The 17,028-nt window shown below is 48.1% G+C and overlaps 1 protein-coding gene and 1 non-coding gene across 2 annotated transcripts; one reads left to right on the forward strand and one right to left on the reverse strand.

Moving 5' to 3' along the window:
* The first annotated feature begins 7,682 nt into the window (after positions 1-7,682).
* Positions 7,683-8,963, forward strand: LOC122689107 (EKC/KEOPS complex subunit LAGE3-like). Its single transcript, XM_043895253.1, has 3 exons — positions 7,683-7,997; positions 8,327-8,455; positions 8,632-8,963. Exons 1-3 carry the CDS (start codon positions 7,729-7,731, stop codon positions 8,747-8,749), a joined length of 516 nt encoding a protein of 171 aa, XP_043751188.1. The 5' UTR covers positions 7,683-7,728; the 3' UTR covers positions 8,750-8,963.
* Positions 8,964-15,827: 6,864 nt separating this feature from the next.
* LOC122691077 lies at positions 15,828-15,913 on the reverse strand. The gene has a single exon (XR_006340319.1). It is a non-coding gene; the product is annotated as a small nucleolar RNA SNORD62 (small nucleolar RNA).
* Between the last annotated feature and the right edge of the window lie 1,115 nt (positions 15,914-17,028).

Raw genomic sequence — 17,028 nt, forward strand, 5'->3', positions numbered from 1 at the left:
ACATTCTTTGTTCAAAACATTGTCTTTCTTTGGGATTGGAATGAAAACTGAACTTTTCCAGTCCTGTGGCCACTGTTAACTTTTCCAAAATTGCTTGCATATTGTGTGTAGCACTTTTACAGCATCAACTTTTAGTTTTGGAAATAGCTCAGCTGAAATTCCATGACCTACACTAGTTTTGTTCATAGTGATGCTTCCTAAGGGCCACTTGACTTTGCATTCCAGGATGTCTGGCCCTATGTGAGTGATCACACCATCGTGATTATCTGGGTCATGAAGATCTTTTTTGCATACTTCTTCAGTGTATTCTTGCCACCTCTTCTTAATATATTTGGCTTTTGTTAGGTTCATAACATTTCTGTCCTTTATTGTGCCCATCTTTGCATATAAATGTTCCCTTGGTATCTTCAGTTTTCTTGAAGTCATCTCTAGTCTTTCCCATTCTATTCTTTTCCTCTATTTCTTAGCATTGGTCACTGAGGAAGGCTTTCTTATATCTCTTGCTTCTTTGGAACTCTGCATTCAAATGGGTATATCTTTTCTTTTCTCCTTTGCCTTTAGCTTCTCTCCTTTTCTCAGCTATTTGTAAGGCCTTCTCAGAAAACCATTTTACCTTTTCGCATTTCTTTTTCTGGTGGATGGTCTTGATCCCTGCATCCTGTACAGTGTCACTAACGTCCATAGTTCTACAGGCACTCATCTATCAGATTTAATCCCTTAAATCGATTTGTCAATTCCACTGTATAATCGTAAGGGATTTGATTTAGTTCAAACTTGAATGGTCTTTCCCCCACTTTCTGCAATTGAAGTCTGGATTTGGCAATAAGGAGTTCATGATCTGAGCCACAGTCAGCTCCCGGTCTTGTTTTTGCTGACTGTATAGAGCTTCTCCATCTTTGTTGGCAAAGGATATAATCAGTCTAATTTCGGTATTGACCATCTGGTAATGTCCATGTGTAGAGTCTTCTTCTGTGTTGTTGGAAGAGGGTGTCTGTGATGACCAGTGCTTTCTCTTGGCAAAACTCTGTTAGCCTTTGCCATGATTCATTGTATTTCATGGCCAAATTTGCCTGTTACCCCAGGTATCTCTTCTCTTCCTACTTTTGCTTTCAACACCCCTATCATGAAAAGGACATCTCATTTGGGTGTTAGTTCTGGAAGATCTTGTAGGTCTTCATAGAACCGTTCAACTTCAGCCTCTTCAGTATTACTGATCCCATGGTTATGCCATTACTGGTTATGGCCCTGAGTCTTCTTTTAAGCCTCTTGTAGCTGGTGATCAGAAAGCCTCTTTGGCCAGTCTTTCTCCATAGCTCCACCCATTCAGGCACTTAGTGCCCTCCCATGCCTGGGGTCCTTCTCTGTTGTTTGGCCCGCCAGGTACATTGAGGGTCCCCACTGACTGGAGTCCTACTCTGTAGATCAGTGCATCAGGCACTTAAAGGGGCACCCTGGGTGGGGTCCTACTCTGTAGTTCAGCACATCAGGCATTTGATGGGCCAGCCTCTCTATTGTTCACCTGTTGATGCTGGCATGTGGGGAGAGAGAGGCTATGGTGATGGCTTCACCCCGTTACCCATGACTGTGCAGCATCACCTTGCTTCCTTGGCTGCTCGACTTTCCTCCAGAGGTATTTCCCACCACAATCTCCTCCCTCACATCCCTTCAATTCGTCTCTCTGTAGTCAACAGCAGCCCTCGCCCTTGGATTATTCCACATTCCCTAAATTCCAGCTCTGAACGGCTTTGCCTTCCAGGGAACCTGCGTCCCTGTTTGGGCTATCTATGGTGGCAGCAAGGACTGTCTGATTCTCATTCCATTTAGGCTGTCACAGATCAGCTGTTTCACTCCCAGCCTTAAACGTTTCCCCTGTGACTCAGACAGTTGTCCCAATGTGGGGATTGGACCCATGAATCAGTTTCCCCACCCACTGAGAGCAGGTCTAATCCTACTAACACTCCTGTTTTCCCCCCTAGTTCCTTAATCCTACCAAGTTTTCTGTGGTTCTGTATACTCTTTTCTGCTGCTCAGGTACTTCTGTCTGTTCTCAGCTGGTGTTCTCCATGCACTTCTGTGTCTGAAGGTGTATTCCTGATGTATTCATGGGGAGAGATGTGCTCCATGTCCATCTACCTCTCCGCCATCTTGTTCTCCCACGTATTTTCATTTCTTGACAGTCTCTCCCGACTACACTGTAACCGCCATGGAGACCTGAAATGGTGTCTAACAAAAAAATGTTCCTTGAGTTATCAAATAACTAAAGCTACTATAGAAAATATAAGAAAATATCCTTGTGAGCTAGGAGTGGGGAAGTACTTCCTAAACATCGTTTTAAGCCCACAACAGAATAATATCAAGAATATACTGATATTTTTCATATCCTCTGATCATCAAGTAGATAAATGCAATTCTAATTTATAGAAATGGGCAAAGGATACAAATAGGCTAATTATAGAAGAGGAAACCCCCAAAGGTCTCAGGATATGGTAAGAAGGCAGAAGGGTGCAGCCATAGCAGGGAGCAGCCTAGCACAACTGAATCCAGTGAAGCCCGCACATTCCTGAACTCCAGCATTAAAATGTTGAATCCACTGACAATCATTATATTTGAGAAAAAAATCAACCCAAACTGACTTTAACAATAAAGGAATATATGACATCAAAGGCTCAGTTTCACACTATGTCTCCTAGGAAACTGTAACCAACCCCCTCAGTGAGGGTGTATGAGGGTGTCCTCACGGTGTCACCTGTGGAGGCGGGAGTCAGTGCCACCTAGAGATCCCAATGACTGTTCTTCTGCTTTAATGTCAGACCGTCAGGTGCATCTGGTTAATTCATGAGTTTCCACTTGTGTATGGATGACAGCAGAAGTCAACACACTAGACCCTTGCTCAGTACATTCTTTGGGCTTTCCTTCCACATGTCTGACCAGAGTGTTGACACCTACTCTATGTACCCATGTGAATCTGGTTCTGCCCTGACACAGTTTTCTCCAGGTATTATGGTGATCCCTATTAATATCTGCTAAACCAACAACTAAAACTGTAACAATGCCTGCAAATGCTCCCGCTTTGCATCACCCACAGAGGAACCTGGGATGGAAAGCTCATTTAGTCATCTGTAAGCGCCTGCAAGGCTATACTCCACACTTGGCTTTTGTACAGAATCCCTAGTCCAACTCCTCACTGCCCTTTAGTCAGAGAAGCTGGCCTACTCTCTTCTCCTCCTGTTTATTTTATTTATTTTTGCCTGTGTTGGGTCTTCCTTGCTGCATACAAGCTTTCTCTAGTTGTAGGGAGTGGAGGCTACTGTCTAGTTGCTGTGCACAGGTTTCTCATCGTGGTGGCTTCTCTTATTGCAGAACATGGGCTCCAGAGCACAGGCTCAGTAGTTGTAGGGCCTGGGCTCAGTTGCTCTGTGGCATGTTGGATCTTCCCGGACCAGGCATCGAAGCAGTGTCCCTTGCATTGACACATGGATTCCTGTCCACTGAACCCCTCAGGGAAGTCCTTCTCATGTTTTTTCTCACTCTGTCCTGAATTGTAACCACTTCTCTAACCTCTGCTTTCTCCTGGATTAGAAGTATATGTGTATATGTATGTGTGGGCTTAATCGTGTCTGACTCTGAGACCCATGGACTCTAGCCCACAAGGCTCTGCTCTCCTAGGAATTTTCCAGAAAAGAATACTGGAGTGGCTTCCCATTTCCTTCTTCAGGGGATCTTCCCCACCCAGGAACGGAACCAGTGTCTGTTGCCTCTCTTGCTTTGGCAGAAGGATTCTTTACCACTAGCGCCACCTGTCTTTCAAAAGCCTGAACGAAAGTGTGGGGCTTTATAAATTGGACCACCTGAATCATTTCCTCTACAAGTTCACTTACACCATCCACTCATGCCTGCTGCCTGTCCTTTCCCACTCCTTTCAAACAGGTGGAGCTTAGCCTCTGCATCTTTTGACACATCCCCCTTGCCACGTGTTTCAATTTAAATATCAGCTTTCTTACTGGTGAATCTGAATGGCAAAAATGTGTCTGGGCAGCTTTTGTTGTTGTTCAGTAGCCCAGTCATGTGTGACTCTTTGCGACCCCATGGATTGCAGCACACCAGGCCTCCCTGTCCCTCACCATCTCCTGGAGTTTGCCCAAGTTCATGTTCATTGGATCCCTGATGCCATCCAGCCATCTCACCCCCTGATGCCCTCTTCTCCTTCTGCACTCAAGCTTTCCCAATATCAGGGACTTTTACAGTGCGTCAACTGTTCCCATAAATGACCAAAATAATGGAGCTTCAGGTTCAGCACCCGTCCATCTTAGTGAATATTCATGGTTGATTTCCCTTAATATTGATTGCTTTGATCTTCTTGCTGTCCAAGGGACTTTCAGGAGTACTCTCCAGCACCACAGTTCAAAGGCACAGATTCTTTGGGGCTCTGACTTCTTTATGGTGCAGCTCTCACAACCATATGTGATCACTGGGAAGACCATAGCCTTGACTCTATGAACCTTTGTCACAGAGTGATGTCTCTGCTTTTCAAGACCCTGTCTAGTTTTGTCATTGCTTTCCTGCCAAGAAGCGATCGTCTTGTAATTTCATGGCTGCAGTCACCATCCACAGTGATTTTGAAGCCCAAGAAGAGGAAATCTGTCACTACTTCCACCTTTTCCCCTTCTATTTACCATGCAGTAATGGGGCCAGATGCCATAATCTTAGTTTTTTAAATATTTAGTCTTAAGCCAGCTCTTTCACTCTCCTCCTTCACCCTCATCAAGAGGCTCTTTAGTGCCTCTTTGCTTTCTGCCATTAGAGTGGTATCATCTGTGTATCTGAGGTTGTTGATGTTTCTCCCACCTATCTTGATCCTGGCTTGTAACTCATTCAGCCTGGCATTTCTCATGATGTGCTCAGCATATAGATTAAACAAATAGGGTGACAGAAGACAGCCCTGTCATCCTCCTTTCTCGATCTTGACCAATCAGTGTTTCTATACAGGATTCTGTTTCTTTTTGACCCGCACACTGGGTTCTCAGGAGACAGGTAGGATGGTCTGCTATTCCCATCTCTCTAAGAGCTTTCCACAGTTTGTCATGATCCACACAGTCAAAGGCTTTAGCCTAGTCAAGGAAACAGTGTGAGGAGATTTTCTGAAATTCCCTTGATTTCTATATAAGCCAGTGCATGTTGGCAATTTGATGTCTTGTTCCTCTTCCTTTTCTAAACCCAGCTTGGACATCTGGAAGTTCTTGGTTCACACAATGCTGAAGCCTAGCACACAAGATTTTAAGCATGACCTTACTAGGATGAGAGATGAGTGCAATTGTCTGATGGTTAGCACATTCTTTGGTACTACCCTTCTTGGCAATTGGGATGAGGGTTGACCTTTTCCAGTCCTGTGCTCTTCCAGATTTGCTGACATAATGAATGCAAATCCCTGACGGCATCCTCCTTCAGGGATTTGCAAAGTTCTGCTGGAATTTCATCACATCCACTAGCTTTTTCAACAGCAGTGCTCTTGGGCAGCCGAGCAGTCAATTTGCTGACTTCCTCCAGATGGAGACCTGGGCATGGCCACCCTGGGGGAAACATGGTCTCTGAGGACTGACCCACTTGCCCAGGCTGCTGCCTCACACTATCAGGTTCATTCCCTGTCACACTCTGATATGTGTGACAAGACCCATTTTCTTTCACACAGCCTCTCACATTTGCTTTCTCATCCTGAGTCAGATTATCTGTCACATGCACTCATTCTATAATATTCCTGCATCACTCTTTAATGCTTTTTTCATCACAAATATTCTCTCTCACACCCTATCTCTCTTAGAATGTATCTCTGACACTGCCACACACTTCCTCCATCATGGTTTCTGCATCCAAGTCTCTTCCTGTCACACACTTTCCTTTTAAATTCCTGTCCCATTCACACATTCCCTCTGTCACACTCACTCAAATGCATTCACCTGTCACAGTGTTAAACTCTCTGTGAAACTCATTCTATCATACACTCTCTTTCCTTCATAGTTCTGTCATTGTCTGAGTCACACACATTATTTGTCATTGTCATTATCCTTTGCAGATCTCACTATTCAGACCCAACTTAAGTCCGGTGCCTGATGGAGCACTACGGTCATCATAGTTTTGAGAAATGCAGAATGCAAAATGTGCAAGACTTTGAGCTGCTGGTATTGGTGAATGAGTGGGTGTGTGTGATTTGTTTGGAGGAGACCCGCATCATGGCAGACAGGACACCGACATGGCCATATGGTCTTAAAACTGACATGATGGAAAACCACAATGAAGTACCATTACACGCCAGTCAGGATGGCTGCTATCCAAAAGTCTACAAGCAATAAATGCTGGAGAGGGTGTGGAGAGAAGGGAACGCTCTTACACTGTTGGTGGGAATGCAAACTAGTACAGCCGCTGTGGAGAACAGTGTGGAGATTTCTTAAAAAACTGGAAATAGAACTGCCATATGACCCAGCAATACCACTTCTGGGCATACGCACCAAGGAAACCAGAATTGAAAGAGACATGTGCACCCCAATCTTCATCTCAGCACTGTTTATAATAGCCAGGACATGGAAGCAACCTAGATGCCCATCAGCAGATGAATGGATAAGGAAGCTGTGGTACATATACACCATGGAATATTACTCAGCCATTAAAAAGAATTCATTTGAATCAGTTCTAATGAGATGGATGAAACTGGAGCCCATTATACAGAGTGAAGTAAGCCAGAAAGATAAAGAACATTACAGCATACTAACACATATATATGGAATTTAGAAAGATGGTAATGATAACCCTATATGCAAAACAGAAAAAGACACAAATGTACAGAACAGACTTTTAGACTCTGTGGGAGAAGGCGAGGGTGGGATGTTTTGAGAGAACAGCATCGAAACATGTATATTATCTATGGTGAAACAGATCACCAGCCCAGGTGGGATGCATGAGACAAGTGCTCGGGCCTGGTGCACTGGGAAGACCCAGAGGGATCGGGTAGAGAGGGAGGTGGGAGGGGGGATCGGGATGGGGAATGCATGTAAATCCATGGCTGATTCAAGTCAATGTATGACAAAAACCACTACAATATTGTAAAGTAATTAGCCTCCAACTAATAAAAATAAATGAAAAAAAAAAAACTGACATGATGGACAAATAGGTGGAAAGAAGCTGAAACAGCCATGGACCATAGGAACTGCTAGCTATCACTCTGGTCAAAGAGCACAGGTCTAGATGTGGAGTGGGCAGAGGGTGAATGCTGCTGGGTTGTGTGGCTTGGCCCCTTGCCCTCGACTCCCACCTTAATCTAGTAAGACCCTTCTATGGCATATGTTGGAGAAATCAACGATGCTTTGTGGAACTAGTTTTATGCCTTGAGACTGGAAAGTCGTCATTTGTGTCTCGGTGGCATCTATGGACACTTGGCGGGGTCCATTCCACACCGTCTAGGCCAGCACAGGAGGGACCCGTGTGCGCAGATGCATCGGGGGCACCTGAAAGGAGCGTGGCTTTGTGAGGGACCTGAGTCCCTCCAGCCCCACAGGGTCGCCACAGCGGCCAGTGGGTGGGAGTACGCTGGGTGGTAACCAATCCGGTGAGAGGAGGCGCCGTCAGGGCTGTCTGCACAGGCGCACTTTTGGAGTCCTTGAGCAGAAGGGGCGGGACTTCCTGAGGGGCTCAGTCTCTCCGCCCCTTTGTGTTGGTGTACGAGAGAGACGTGGGGCAGCCATGCGACCCTCGGGTGTTGGCACCGGTGGTGCACAGGGCCAAGATGACCAGCAGAGCTCCAGAATGCGTCCTTGCCAGAGGGGTTCAGGCAGCGCTGAAGGTGAGGATCATCACCGGGCCCCAGAAGGCCAGGGTGGCCCTGACAGAGGAAGAGCCATGATGGAAGCTTCTAGAGCTCGTCCCCGAGGTGAACGGGCCCCACGTGCCCCAGGACCTGGTGGACACGTAGCCCCAGTGGCTGTAAGGCCTAGACGTGGAGTGCTGGTGCTGTATCCTTTTCATGGAGCCTCCATGGGCAGGGTTAGTGGTATGGTGGTGGGAAACATGCTGGGAGCCTGAGGAAGGGATAGAAGGGAGCACGGAGACGATCCAGCACAGCAAGAGTAGGCAGCCTGACAGGAAATGGGGTTGTCAAGGCCTGAGGAGCCTGGAGGGCGGGGAAGACGGACCGAAGGGTTAGGGAGGCAGCTCAGGGTGGTCTCAGGTTATGGTCGGGAGCATGGGCATTCTGGGATAAAAACAGGCCTCTGAGGTGTGAGGAAGCCTGAGATACCAGCAAATTCAGTAATGGACGGTGCCTTAACCGTGTCTCTCCCAGCAAAGTCAGAGTGCCTTTCCAATCTCCACTGGAGGCATGCTTGGCTCGCAGGTCTCTGCTCCGAGATGTCCAAAACCACCAAGGAATTATTCAGAAGGAATTTGCAGTGAATGGCTGTGACCTGATTGTGTCAGTTCCAGACGAGTTTGCCTTGGGGAGTGGGGGGAGGGCAGCGGGTGTTATTTTCTGAGCTCTCTCTTAAGAGTGCTATGATGGAGACACTGAGGGGCTTGGTATAAGGAGGTGGGCTGGTACCCTGGACCTATAGGAACATCTCCCCTTAACCTTATTTTCCCCACTTTTAGTAGATGGACTGCTGAAGACGTTGCTTTCATCCGAGTTCCCATCAACCTGTTCCTCGATCAGCTTCCCCTAGTGATTCAGAACATTCGGAGCCTTGGGATCCCACCTTTCCTAGGCTGAGGAAAGAGGGTGAAGCCTAACCTTGTGTCCCCTACTCGGCAATGCATAGGGCATTCAAACTTAAGAGTCATCACCACTTTGTTATTTGAGTGTAAGTTTTTGCCTTTACTGGCCTTTGGTATCTCTTGGTTCACTTTGTTTCCCTGCTACTTGAGGCATGGGATGCTTCAGTGTTTATCACAGCAGAAAATAAAACTAAGTCACTTTTTGTGCCTCAGTTTCTTTTCAGCTAATGTGCTTCTGGATTTAAAAAAAAAAAAAAAAAACTTTTTATCTTTGTTCTCGTGTTAGAGGGCAGGTTCTGAAATTCAGATATTCCAGTAGGACAAGGTAATTGAAAACAATTTAGGACAATTAAAATCGAGCCCTATGTTCACTAAATACTGTCAACATTAAGAATATTTTCTAGTTGTACCTGCACATTAAATTTATAACAGCATGTAATGTTCAGTTTAGTCGTTCAGTTGTGTCTGACTCTTTGGAACCCCATGAACTGCAGCACACTAGGCCTCCTTGTCCATCACCACCTCCCTGAGCCTGCTCAAACTCATGTCTATTGAGTTGGTGATGCCATCCAACCATCTGATCCTCTGTCATTCCTTCTTGTCGTCTGTCAAATTTAGCATTAGTAATTAGCCTCCAACTAATAAAAATAAATGAAAAAAATAATAAAAAATAAAAAACAAGGAAAAATAAATAAATAAATATTTTCCTGATTTTTTTCATTTAATATACTAGCTTTTCTGCTTTCTAAAAGCTCTTCCAAAATGTTTATTGAATAGATATAAGATGCATCATAATTAATTATTGGGGACTTCACAAGCAGTCCAGTGGTTAAGACTTTGCACTTCCAGTGCAAGGGCTGTAGGTTCAATTCCTGGTAGTGGAACTAAGATCCCACATACCATGTGGCATGGCAAAAAAATTAAAATTGGCTCTTTAAATCTGGGGCAGCTGTACAACTCGTCTATTCCATATCTCAGCTCCCAGAGATCACTGCTGATCCTCCCTAGCCTGATGCCCAGTTTTTTTTTCACAGCCTGAGCTTCATATATTTTGGTCACTTTTAAGGGGATCTTCGAAGCCAGTGGCAGGGCAGAGTCTTTCCTGTTCCTCCATATGCATGAACAGAGTCTGCTGTGACAGAACCCGGACAGATCTGCTCCGCTGGGCTGGAGGGAGGCAGGTGTTGCTGCCGGGGATGGTGGCAATGGTCCTGGGGGTGACAGTGATGGAGTTATCTCACCCATCAGCACCCAGCAGCTCTAGTGGGTACAGAGATCCTTCCTTTTAAAATGTAAGCCAGACATGTCTCCCCTGTTCAGTTCCCTTCACTGGCTTTATTCTCACTCAGAATATAAGCCAGAGGTCCTTATAATGACCAGAAAGGCCCCATATTCTCATCTGTGAACCCCCATTCCCTCTTTACCTCCTCTGCTATGCACACTCTTGCTCACTCCATGCCAACCACACTGGCCTCTAGGCTGCACACTCAACATTCCAGGTTTTCTGATGAATTAGTGCTTTTGCATAGTCTGTTCTCCCTGCCTTGACTACGCTCTCAAATATAGCTCCTGGTCACCCATCATTTCCCAGTCTGCCCAGGTCTCATCTTCTCACCTGACTTCCTCCTGCAGCCACCCTCCCCACAGCCCAGTGGGCAGCCAATCCTCTTCATGCTGTTCTTTCCCACACCACTCATCACCTTCTATAATACAGTACAATTTACAAATTTGTTTTACTTCCTGCCTCTTCCCAATAGAGATAATCAGTATTCTGACTTCTATCACCATAGAGTATGAAAATGAATTAAAAGTCTTATTGAAGACCAAAGAAATGGAAATATTTAAAATTTCAAGACAGATATAAATCAATTAGGTAGTGTTCTTTTGTGTGAAAGTAAACAGAGGCTAAAACTCATTCAAATAAGAGGTTTTGACCATGAAACACACCATGAGAACACAGTGCTGGACAGAAGCCAAATGGAGGGACACATCCCATGGATTGCCCTGCCCTCCCCACGGAGGTCTCTCAGGAAGTGATGTCCATGTGTGGTGCCAAAGTGGGGTCGGATTCATGATCAGCCTCGTGGAGTTCCAATGACAGGCAGCCTTGATTGGAAAGGCCACCCTGTCCCTTAGGCTCTCCAGTGCCCCATCTGCCGTCAGTGAGGTGCCCATGTGGAAGGGGTCTCTGTCTCAGCTCTCTCTTTCATCAGACCCCCCGCTCCAGCCTGCACAGTGCCACTCTGTCTCAGAAAATAAAAACTAAATTTATAAAAACAAATGGCACAGTTAAATAATAATTAATGCAATTTCAGATCAAAGAAACTAAAGTAGAAAGCTGGAAAGTTAGGGAGGTGCCTGGTGGAGTAAAGGGGCCAGAACTCAAGGGGCCTGGAGCTCAGAGACCTTCAGGTTAGGTTTCCTGGCCCTTGCTTCTCAGGTGAGCCTTGTGGGCCAACAAACCCTTCTTTAGATCGGGGGCTAGGTCTGGAGTGTCAGGAAAAACCATTCGTGGTAATCAGCCTGGTCCTTCACCGGGGTGAGGAAGTTCACATTACTTCTCCTCCTTTATCTCAGCACCAGGATTCCCCTTGGCTGTAGGGTCTGTGCCTTTGGCCTGGTTCCCCCAAACCCGAGCCCCGGCTACTCTGGTTGTCTCTGCCTTACATCATGGCCTAGAGACGCTGCTGACCTGACATCCAGGGCAGCTGGGAGCATCAGCCATGGGGAAAAGAGAAGTAAGGGCACAACAGACCCCTGCTGTTGTCTTTTAATGTCAGTATTGAAGGTCACACCTTATCTGCAGTATCTGGCAGGGCCGTTGGTTTTACTGTCAACTATTGAAGCTAGTTTCTGACCCAGAAAAAAGACGTGATTTGGCTGACCAGAAGCAGTGCTTGTTACAGCCATCTGCTGAATGGCTTGCAGCGAAGTAACATGGATGTGGGGTATTCCATGTGAGTCAGGTTAGGCCTGTTGTACTTGAAAACAGCAGGGAAGTCTATTTTCAACACTCAGCCTTCAAAACGTGTTCTGAGTTTTTATCAGAGGTCATTACTTAAATAAGAGGACACTTAGGTCATGAGTCTTCCTTATAACCTTTATTAATGCCAGAATTAAATAGTAAAAACACAGTGAATTTTTCAAAATGGCATGATTTTGTCATATCCACAGTCTCCGGGGGTTGGGACTTCAACATCTTTTCCTGGGGGACACAATCCAACCCACAGCCACCCTCCACCACCTCCCACTTCACTCTGAGCACAAGCCCTCAGCATGTCTCCTGAGGCCCTGGTGCTGACATCCAGTTCCTGTCAGCTCTCAGGCCCTGTCCTGCTGCTCTCCTCTTCACCCACTCTGCTCCAGCCACACTGGTCTCCTCACGCTCCCAAACCTCCTTCAAGTCTTCACTCCACTTCTGCTTCACAACCCAACCACCTGGTTGAAAATGGAAAACCACTCCTCCAAGCTCTCCCTCTCTTTTTCTCTTGCTGCACTTCCAGTCAGAGTTCTCAAAACCTTCCCACAGGCTACCTAGTGTAGTTGTTTTTTCATTTCTTGACAGTCTTTCCCAGCTATACTGGAACCTCCATGGAGTCCTGGAACGGTGTCCAGCAAAAAATGTTCCTTGAGTTACCGGATAAATAAAGCTACTATAGAAACTGTAATAAAATATCCTTGTGAGCTAGGAGTGGGGAAGTACTTCCTAAACACTGTTTTAAATCTATAAAAGATTAATATCAAGAATATAGCAATATTTTTAATATCCTGCTGATCATCAAGAAGATAACTACAATTCTGATCTGTGGAAATAAGCAAAGGATACAAACAGGCTAGTTATAGAAGACAAAAACCCTAAAGGTCGCAGGATATAATAGGAGTGGATATGGGTGCAGCCATAGCAGGGAACAGCCTGTCACAACTGCATCCAGGGAAGCCTTCACATCCCTGAACTGCAGCATTTCTGCCTCTGGGAAACTGTGACCAGTCCCCTCAGTGGGGGTGTATGAGGGTGTCCTCACAGTGTCATCTGTGGAGGCGGGAGTCAGAGCCACCTAGAGGTCCCACTGACTCTCCTTCTGCCCTAATGTCAGACCCTCGGGTGGGTCTGGTTAATTCGTGAGTTTTCACTTCTCTATGGATGGCAGCAGAAGTCAACATGATAGACCCTTGCTTGGTACGTTCTTTGGGCTTTCCTCCCACATGTCTGACCAGAATGTCCACAGCTACTCTATGTAGCCATGTGAATCTGGTTTTGCCCTGCCATGGTTTTTCTCCAGGGATGATGGCAAAAACCTATTAATATCTTCTAAACCTACAACTTTGACTGTGTGGATCACAATAAACTGTGAAAAATTCTGAAAGACATGGGAATACCAGACCACCTGACTTGCCTCTTGAGAAATCTGTATGCAGGTCAGGAAGCAACAGTTAGAACTGGACATGGAACAACAGACTGGTTCCAAATAGGAAAAGGAGTACATCAAGGCTGTATATTGTCACCCTGCTTATTTAACTTATATGCAGAGTACATCATGAGAAACGGTGGGCTTGAGGAAGCACAAGCTGGAATCAAGATTGCCGAAAGAAATACCAATAACCTCAGATATGCAGCTGACACCACCCTTATGGCAGAAACTGAAGAACTAAAGAGCCTCTTGATGAACGTGAAAGAGGAGAGTGAAAAAGCTGGCTTAAAGCTCAATATTCAGAAAACTAAGATCATGGCATCCAGTCCAATCACTTCATGGCAAATAGATGGGGAAACAGTGGAAATAGTGTCTGACTTTATGTTTCTGGGCTCCAAAATCACTGCAGATGGTGACTGCAGCCATGAATTTAAAAGATGCTTACTCCTTGGAAGGAAAGATATGACCAACCTAGACAGCATATTAAAAAGCAGAGACATTACCTTGCCAACAAAGGTCTGTTTAGTCAAGGCTATGGTTTTTCCAGTGGTCATGTATGGAAGTGAGAGCTGGACTACAAAGAAAGCTGAGCCCCGAAGAATTGATGCTTTTGAACTGTGGTGTTGGAGAAGATTCTTGAGAGTCCCTTGGACTGCGAGGAGATCCAACCAGCCCATCCTAAAGGAGATCAGTCCTGGGTTTTCATTGGAAGGACTGATGTTGAAGCTGAAACTCCAATACTTTGGCCAGCTGATGCAAAGAGCTGACTCACTGGAAAAGACCCTGATGTTCGGAAAGATTGAGGGCAGGAGAAGGGGACAACAGAGGATGAAATGGTTGGATGGCATCACCGACTTGATGGACATAGGTTTGTTTGGATTCTGGGAGTTGGTGATGGACAGCGAAGCCTGGCGTGCTGCACTTCATGGGGTTGCAAAGAGTCGGACATGACTGAGCGACTGAACTGAACTGAACAGGCTATATGAGGCACAGGAAAACCTATGTGATGCCAAAAGCACAGGACAGACACACTGAGAGAGCAGGCCAAGGGCAGAGAGGAGGGAGAGCAGGGAGGGAGGCAGGAGGACATGAGGACAAAAGACAAGGCTGGGCCCGTGGCCTCTAACACACCTCAGCTCACCCTCTACCCCCACCCCCATCCCCCGTGGACATGCTCACAGCAACAGGTGGCCAAGGGTATAGGCCCACAGGCTGTGAAGGCTGGAACCCCTGGGGACAAGTCGACAAGCCCCCCCAAACCCAGGCATCTCACCTGAAGAGCTGTAAGGAGCTGAAGATCTCCTGAGACTGGGAGACATGCAGCCCACCCCTCAGTCCCAGCTGGGCTTGAGCTTGCAGAGATGTGAGAAGGGAAATTGGGATCTGCTGGGCGGCAGCAGCCTGCAGACGGGGAGGCAGGTGGGTCACCATGCTGCCCTGCAAGCTGTTTCTCACAGCCCATCACCAGCACCCCTTCACCTCCACCCCGGTCTTTCTTCCTGGGGCATCCAACACCACCCATAGAGCGAACTCAACACAGCCTGCCTGCACTTCCTTCCTTCTCAGGAGAGAGCAGAGAACCGGCAGGAAGCAACCCCAAACCAGCACTACGAGCATCCCTGCACTGGACCCTGCACCGCTGGATGAAGGAGCCTGAGCTCCACCCCCAACAGAGGCGGGTCCAGAAGCGGAACCGTGGATGGATAACGCCACGGACAGAAGAATACATGTGGTATGGCCCAGTTATGAGACCTTGCAGAGCCAAAAGACATACTGTTTAAGAATATGCTCTGAAAAGATCAGGATGGGCCATATCCTCTGCCCCTGGGGCAGTGCTTCACCCTGGGCTCTGCGGGTACAGGGGTTGGCGGGCACAGGAGCCCCGCGGAAGGCCCAGCACCAGCTTCAGGAGGGAGACTCCCTCCACACGCGGCCCCTGCCAGCACAGAATTGTGCCCACTGTGCATGAACACAGACACCTGCTCATTTATACAACTACCGCTTTCTAACGCATCCATGCCTGGGAGTCTAGGCCTTTCTTCTCTTCATCAGAAGGATACCTGATCACCAAAGAGAATTCCGTTTCAGTGAATCCCCTGGCTAGGGTGCAGGAGGGAGAGCGTCAAGAAAGGAAAGCTAAGCGGTCCAGAGCACTCAGCTCCGTCCCTCCTCCTCGGCTCCCACGTGTTCACTCAGGAAACACTGACTGGCTGCCATAACGTGCCAGGTACACGGCAGTAATGTGAGGGGTTCAAAACATGAGACAGGCCATGAACGGGTACATGAAGCAGCCAATCACGCCCTGTGCTGCACCCTCCCCTCTATCCCTGGGTCACCTGTCTCGCTGGCATTACCTGTTGGTAACTCCGCTGCTGAGGTATGGTCTGAGGAACCAGCCGGGGCTGACTCGCAAACACATGGCCATCAGGTAGAGAGGTGGCAGGTGGCTGCCTGGAAACACAATTCGAGGCAGGGGAACAGGATCAAGTCTCACTGTCCCAGAAGGTCCTGCAAAGTGGTGGGGGGAGGCAACGTGGCAGAGTTGGCCCTGGGCTCCTGTGCAGCCCAGGGCCCGGGGAGAGGGGCCGCTGCAGCCAGCCTTCCCCTCTCACCCACCACCCCACACACCCAGGAAGGGCTCGGTCATAAAGGAGGCTGCCAAGGTCTCTCAGTCACGGTCCTCTTCATCTCCCTGCTATTGAGTCCACAGTGGAGAGTCAGAAGGATCTGTTGCAACTGGATCACTGAGACGCTGGCAGCTGGGCCCCTTGAGTCCCCACGGGCTCCTTTGGGCACTGACACCATGATGAGGACAGTGACCATTGGGGTAAAACTGGCTCCTACTTATTGAGGCTCAGTTGATACAAAACCCTCCCTGGATGTGAGCTCATCTCATGGGCATCGTGACCCCGCACTGGGCCATCACGACTCTGCTGTTTCACAGAGGAGGGGGCAACGTTCAGACAGCTGCTCATGCGACAGAATCTCTGATGGGACCTCTCTGCAGGAGGTGAGAGAGCCCTGCAGAGGTCACAGAGTCCTATCGCCTCCCAGGGTCGGACGCTGAGAGCAGCAAGTGACAGAGACCAGAGCACACAGGAACCCATGGCCCCCAGGCAGGAACATGCTCCTTAGGTCAAGGCAGGGGGGCCTCAGGGCTACAAACCCATGTTTCCCTCGAGGGAATGGAGAAGGATCCGTGAGCTGGACCAGGGGAGAGGTACCTGGAAGGGCTGCAGAAAGTGTGACTGAGGCCACGGGCACAGAGGGCTTGGAGACTCCACTGAAGGAGCTATAGCTGACCCCACGGGAGGCCCCCTGGAGGATGGGGGCTGCGGGCCTGAGCTGGCGCCTCCTGGCGAGCTCTGCTCCGGCTAGCTGGGCGAGTTTTCCCAAGCCTTGTGCACAGACTCCATCTTTGGATGCAAGGAGGTGGGGGGAGATTGAAGTTACGGGCCAGAAGGCAGCGGTGGCACAAAGCTAAGTCCAGGGGTGGAAGGAGGGGGTGTGCTGGGGTGGGGTCTGCTTGCTCTTGCCCACTCACAAGCCAGGCCCCAAGTTACCTTCAGAGTGAAGTCAGCGGTGGGGAAGGACATGTGGGAGAGGCTGATGGCTCTCTGGATGTGGTGGTCACGCTGCAGGATGGGGATGCTGGGGGTGAGCCCGGCCTGGAGGGAAGGACACAGTGGGACACCTGCAAAGGGGGGAACCACACCCTCTCCTGTCCGGACCCAGCCTTCCAGCAGGGCTGCCGTGTTTCAGCAACAGAAGCAGAGCTGGTGGCCAGCACGCAGGCCCCACTGCATGGCATGGAGGTCCCAGTTCCTGTCTCAGCCCCTTCCCCCAGACTGCGAAAAAGAGGCCC

This window comes from Cervus elaphus, chromosome X (assembly GCF_910594005.1).
Source record: "Cervus elaphus chromosome X, mCerEla1.1, whole genome shotgun sequence".
NCBI lineage: Eukaryota > Metazoa > Chordata > Mammalia > Artiodactyla > Cervidae > Cervus > Cervus elaphus.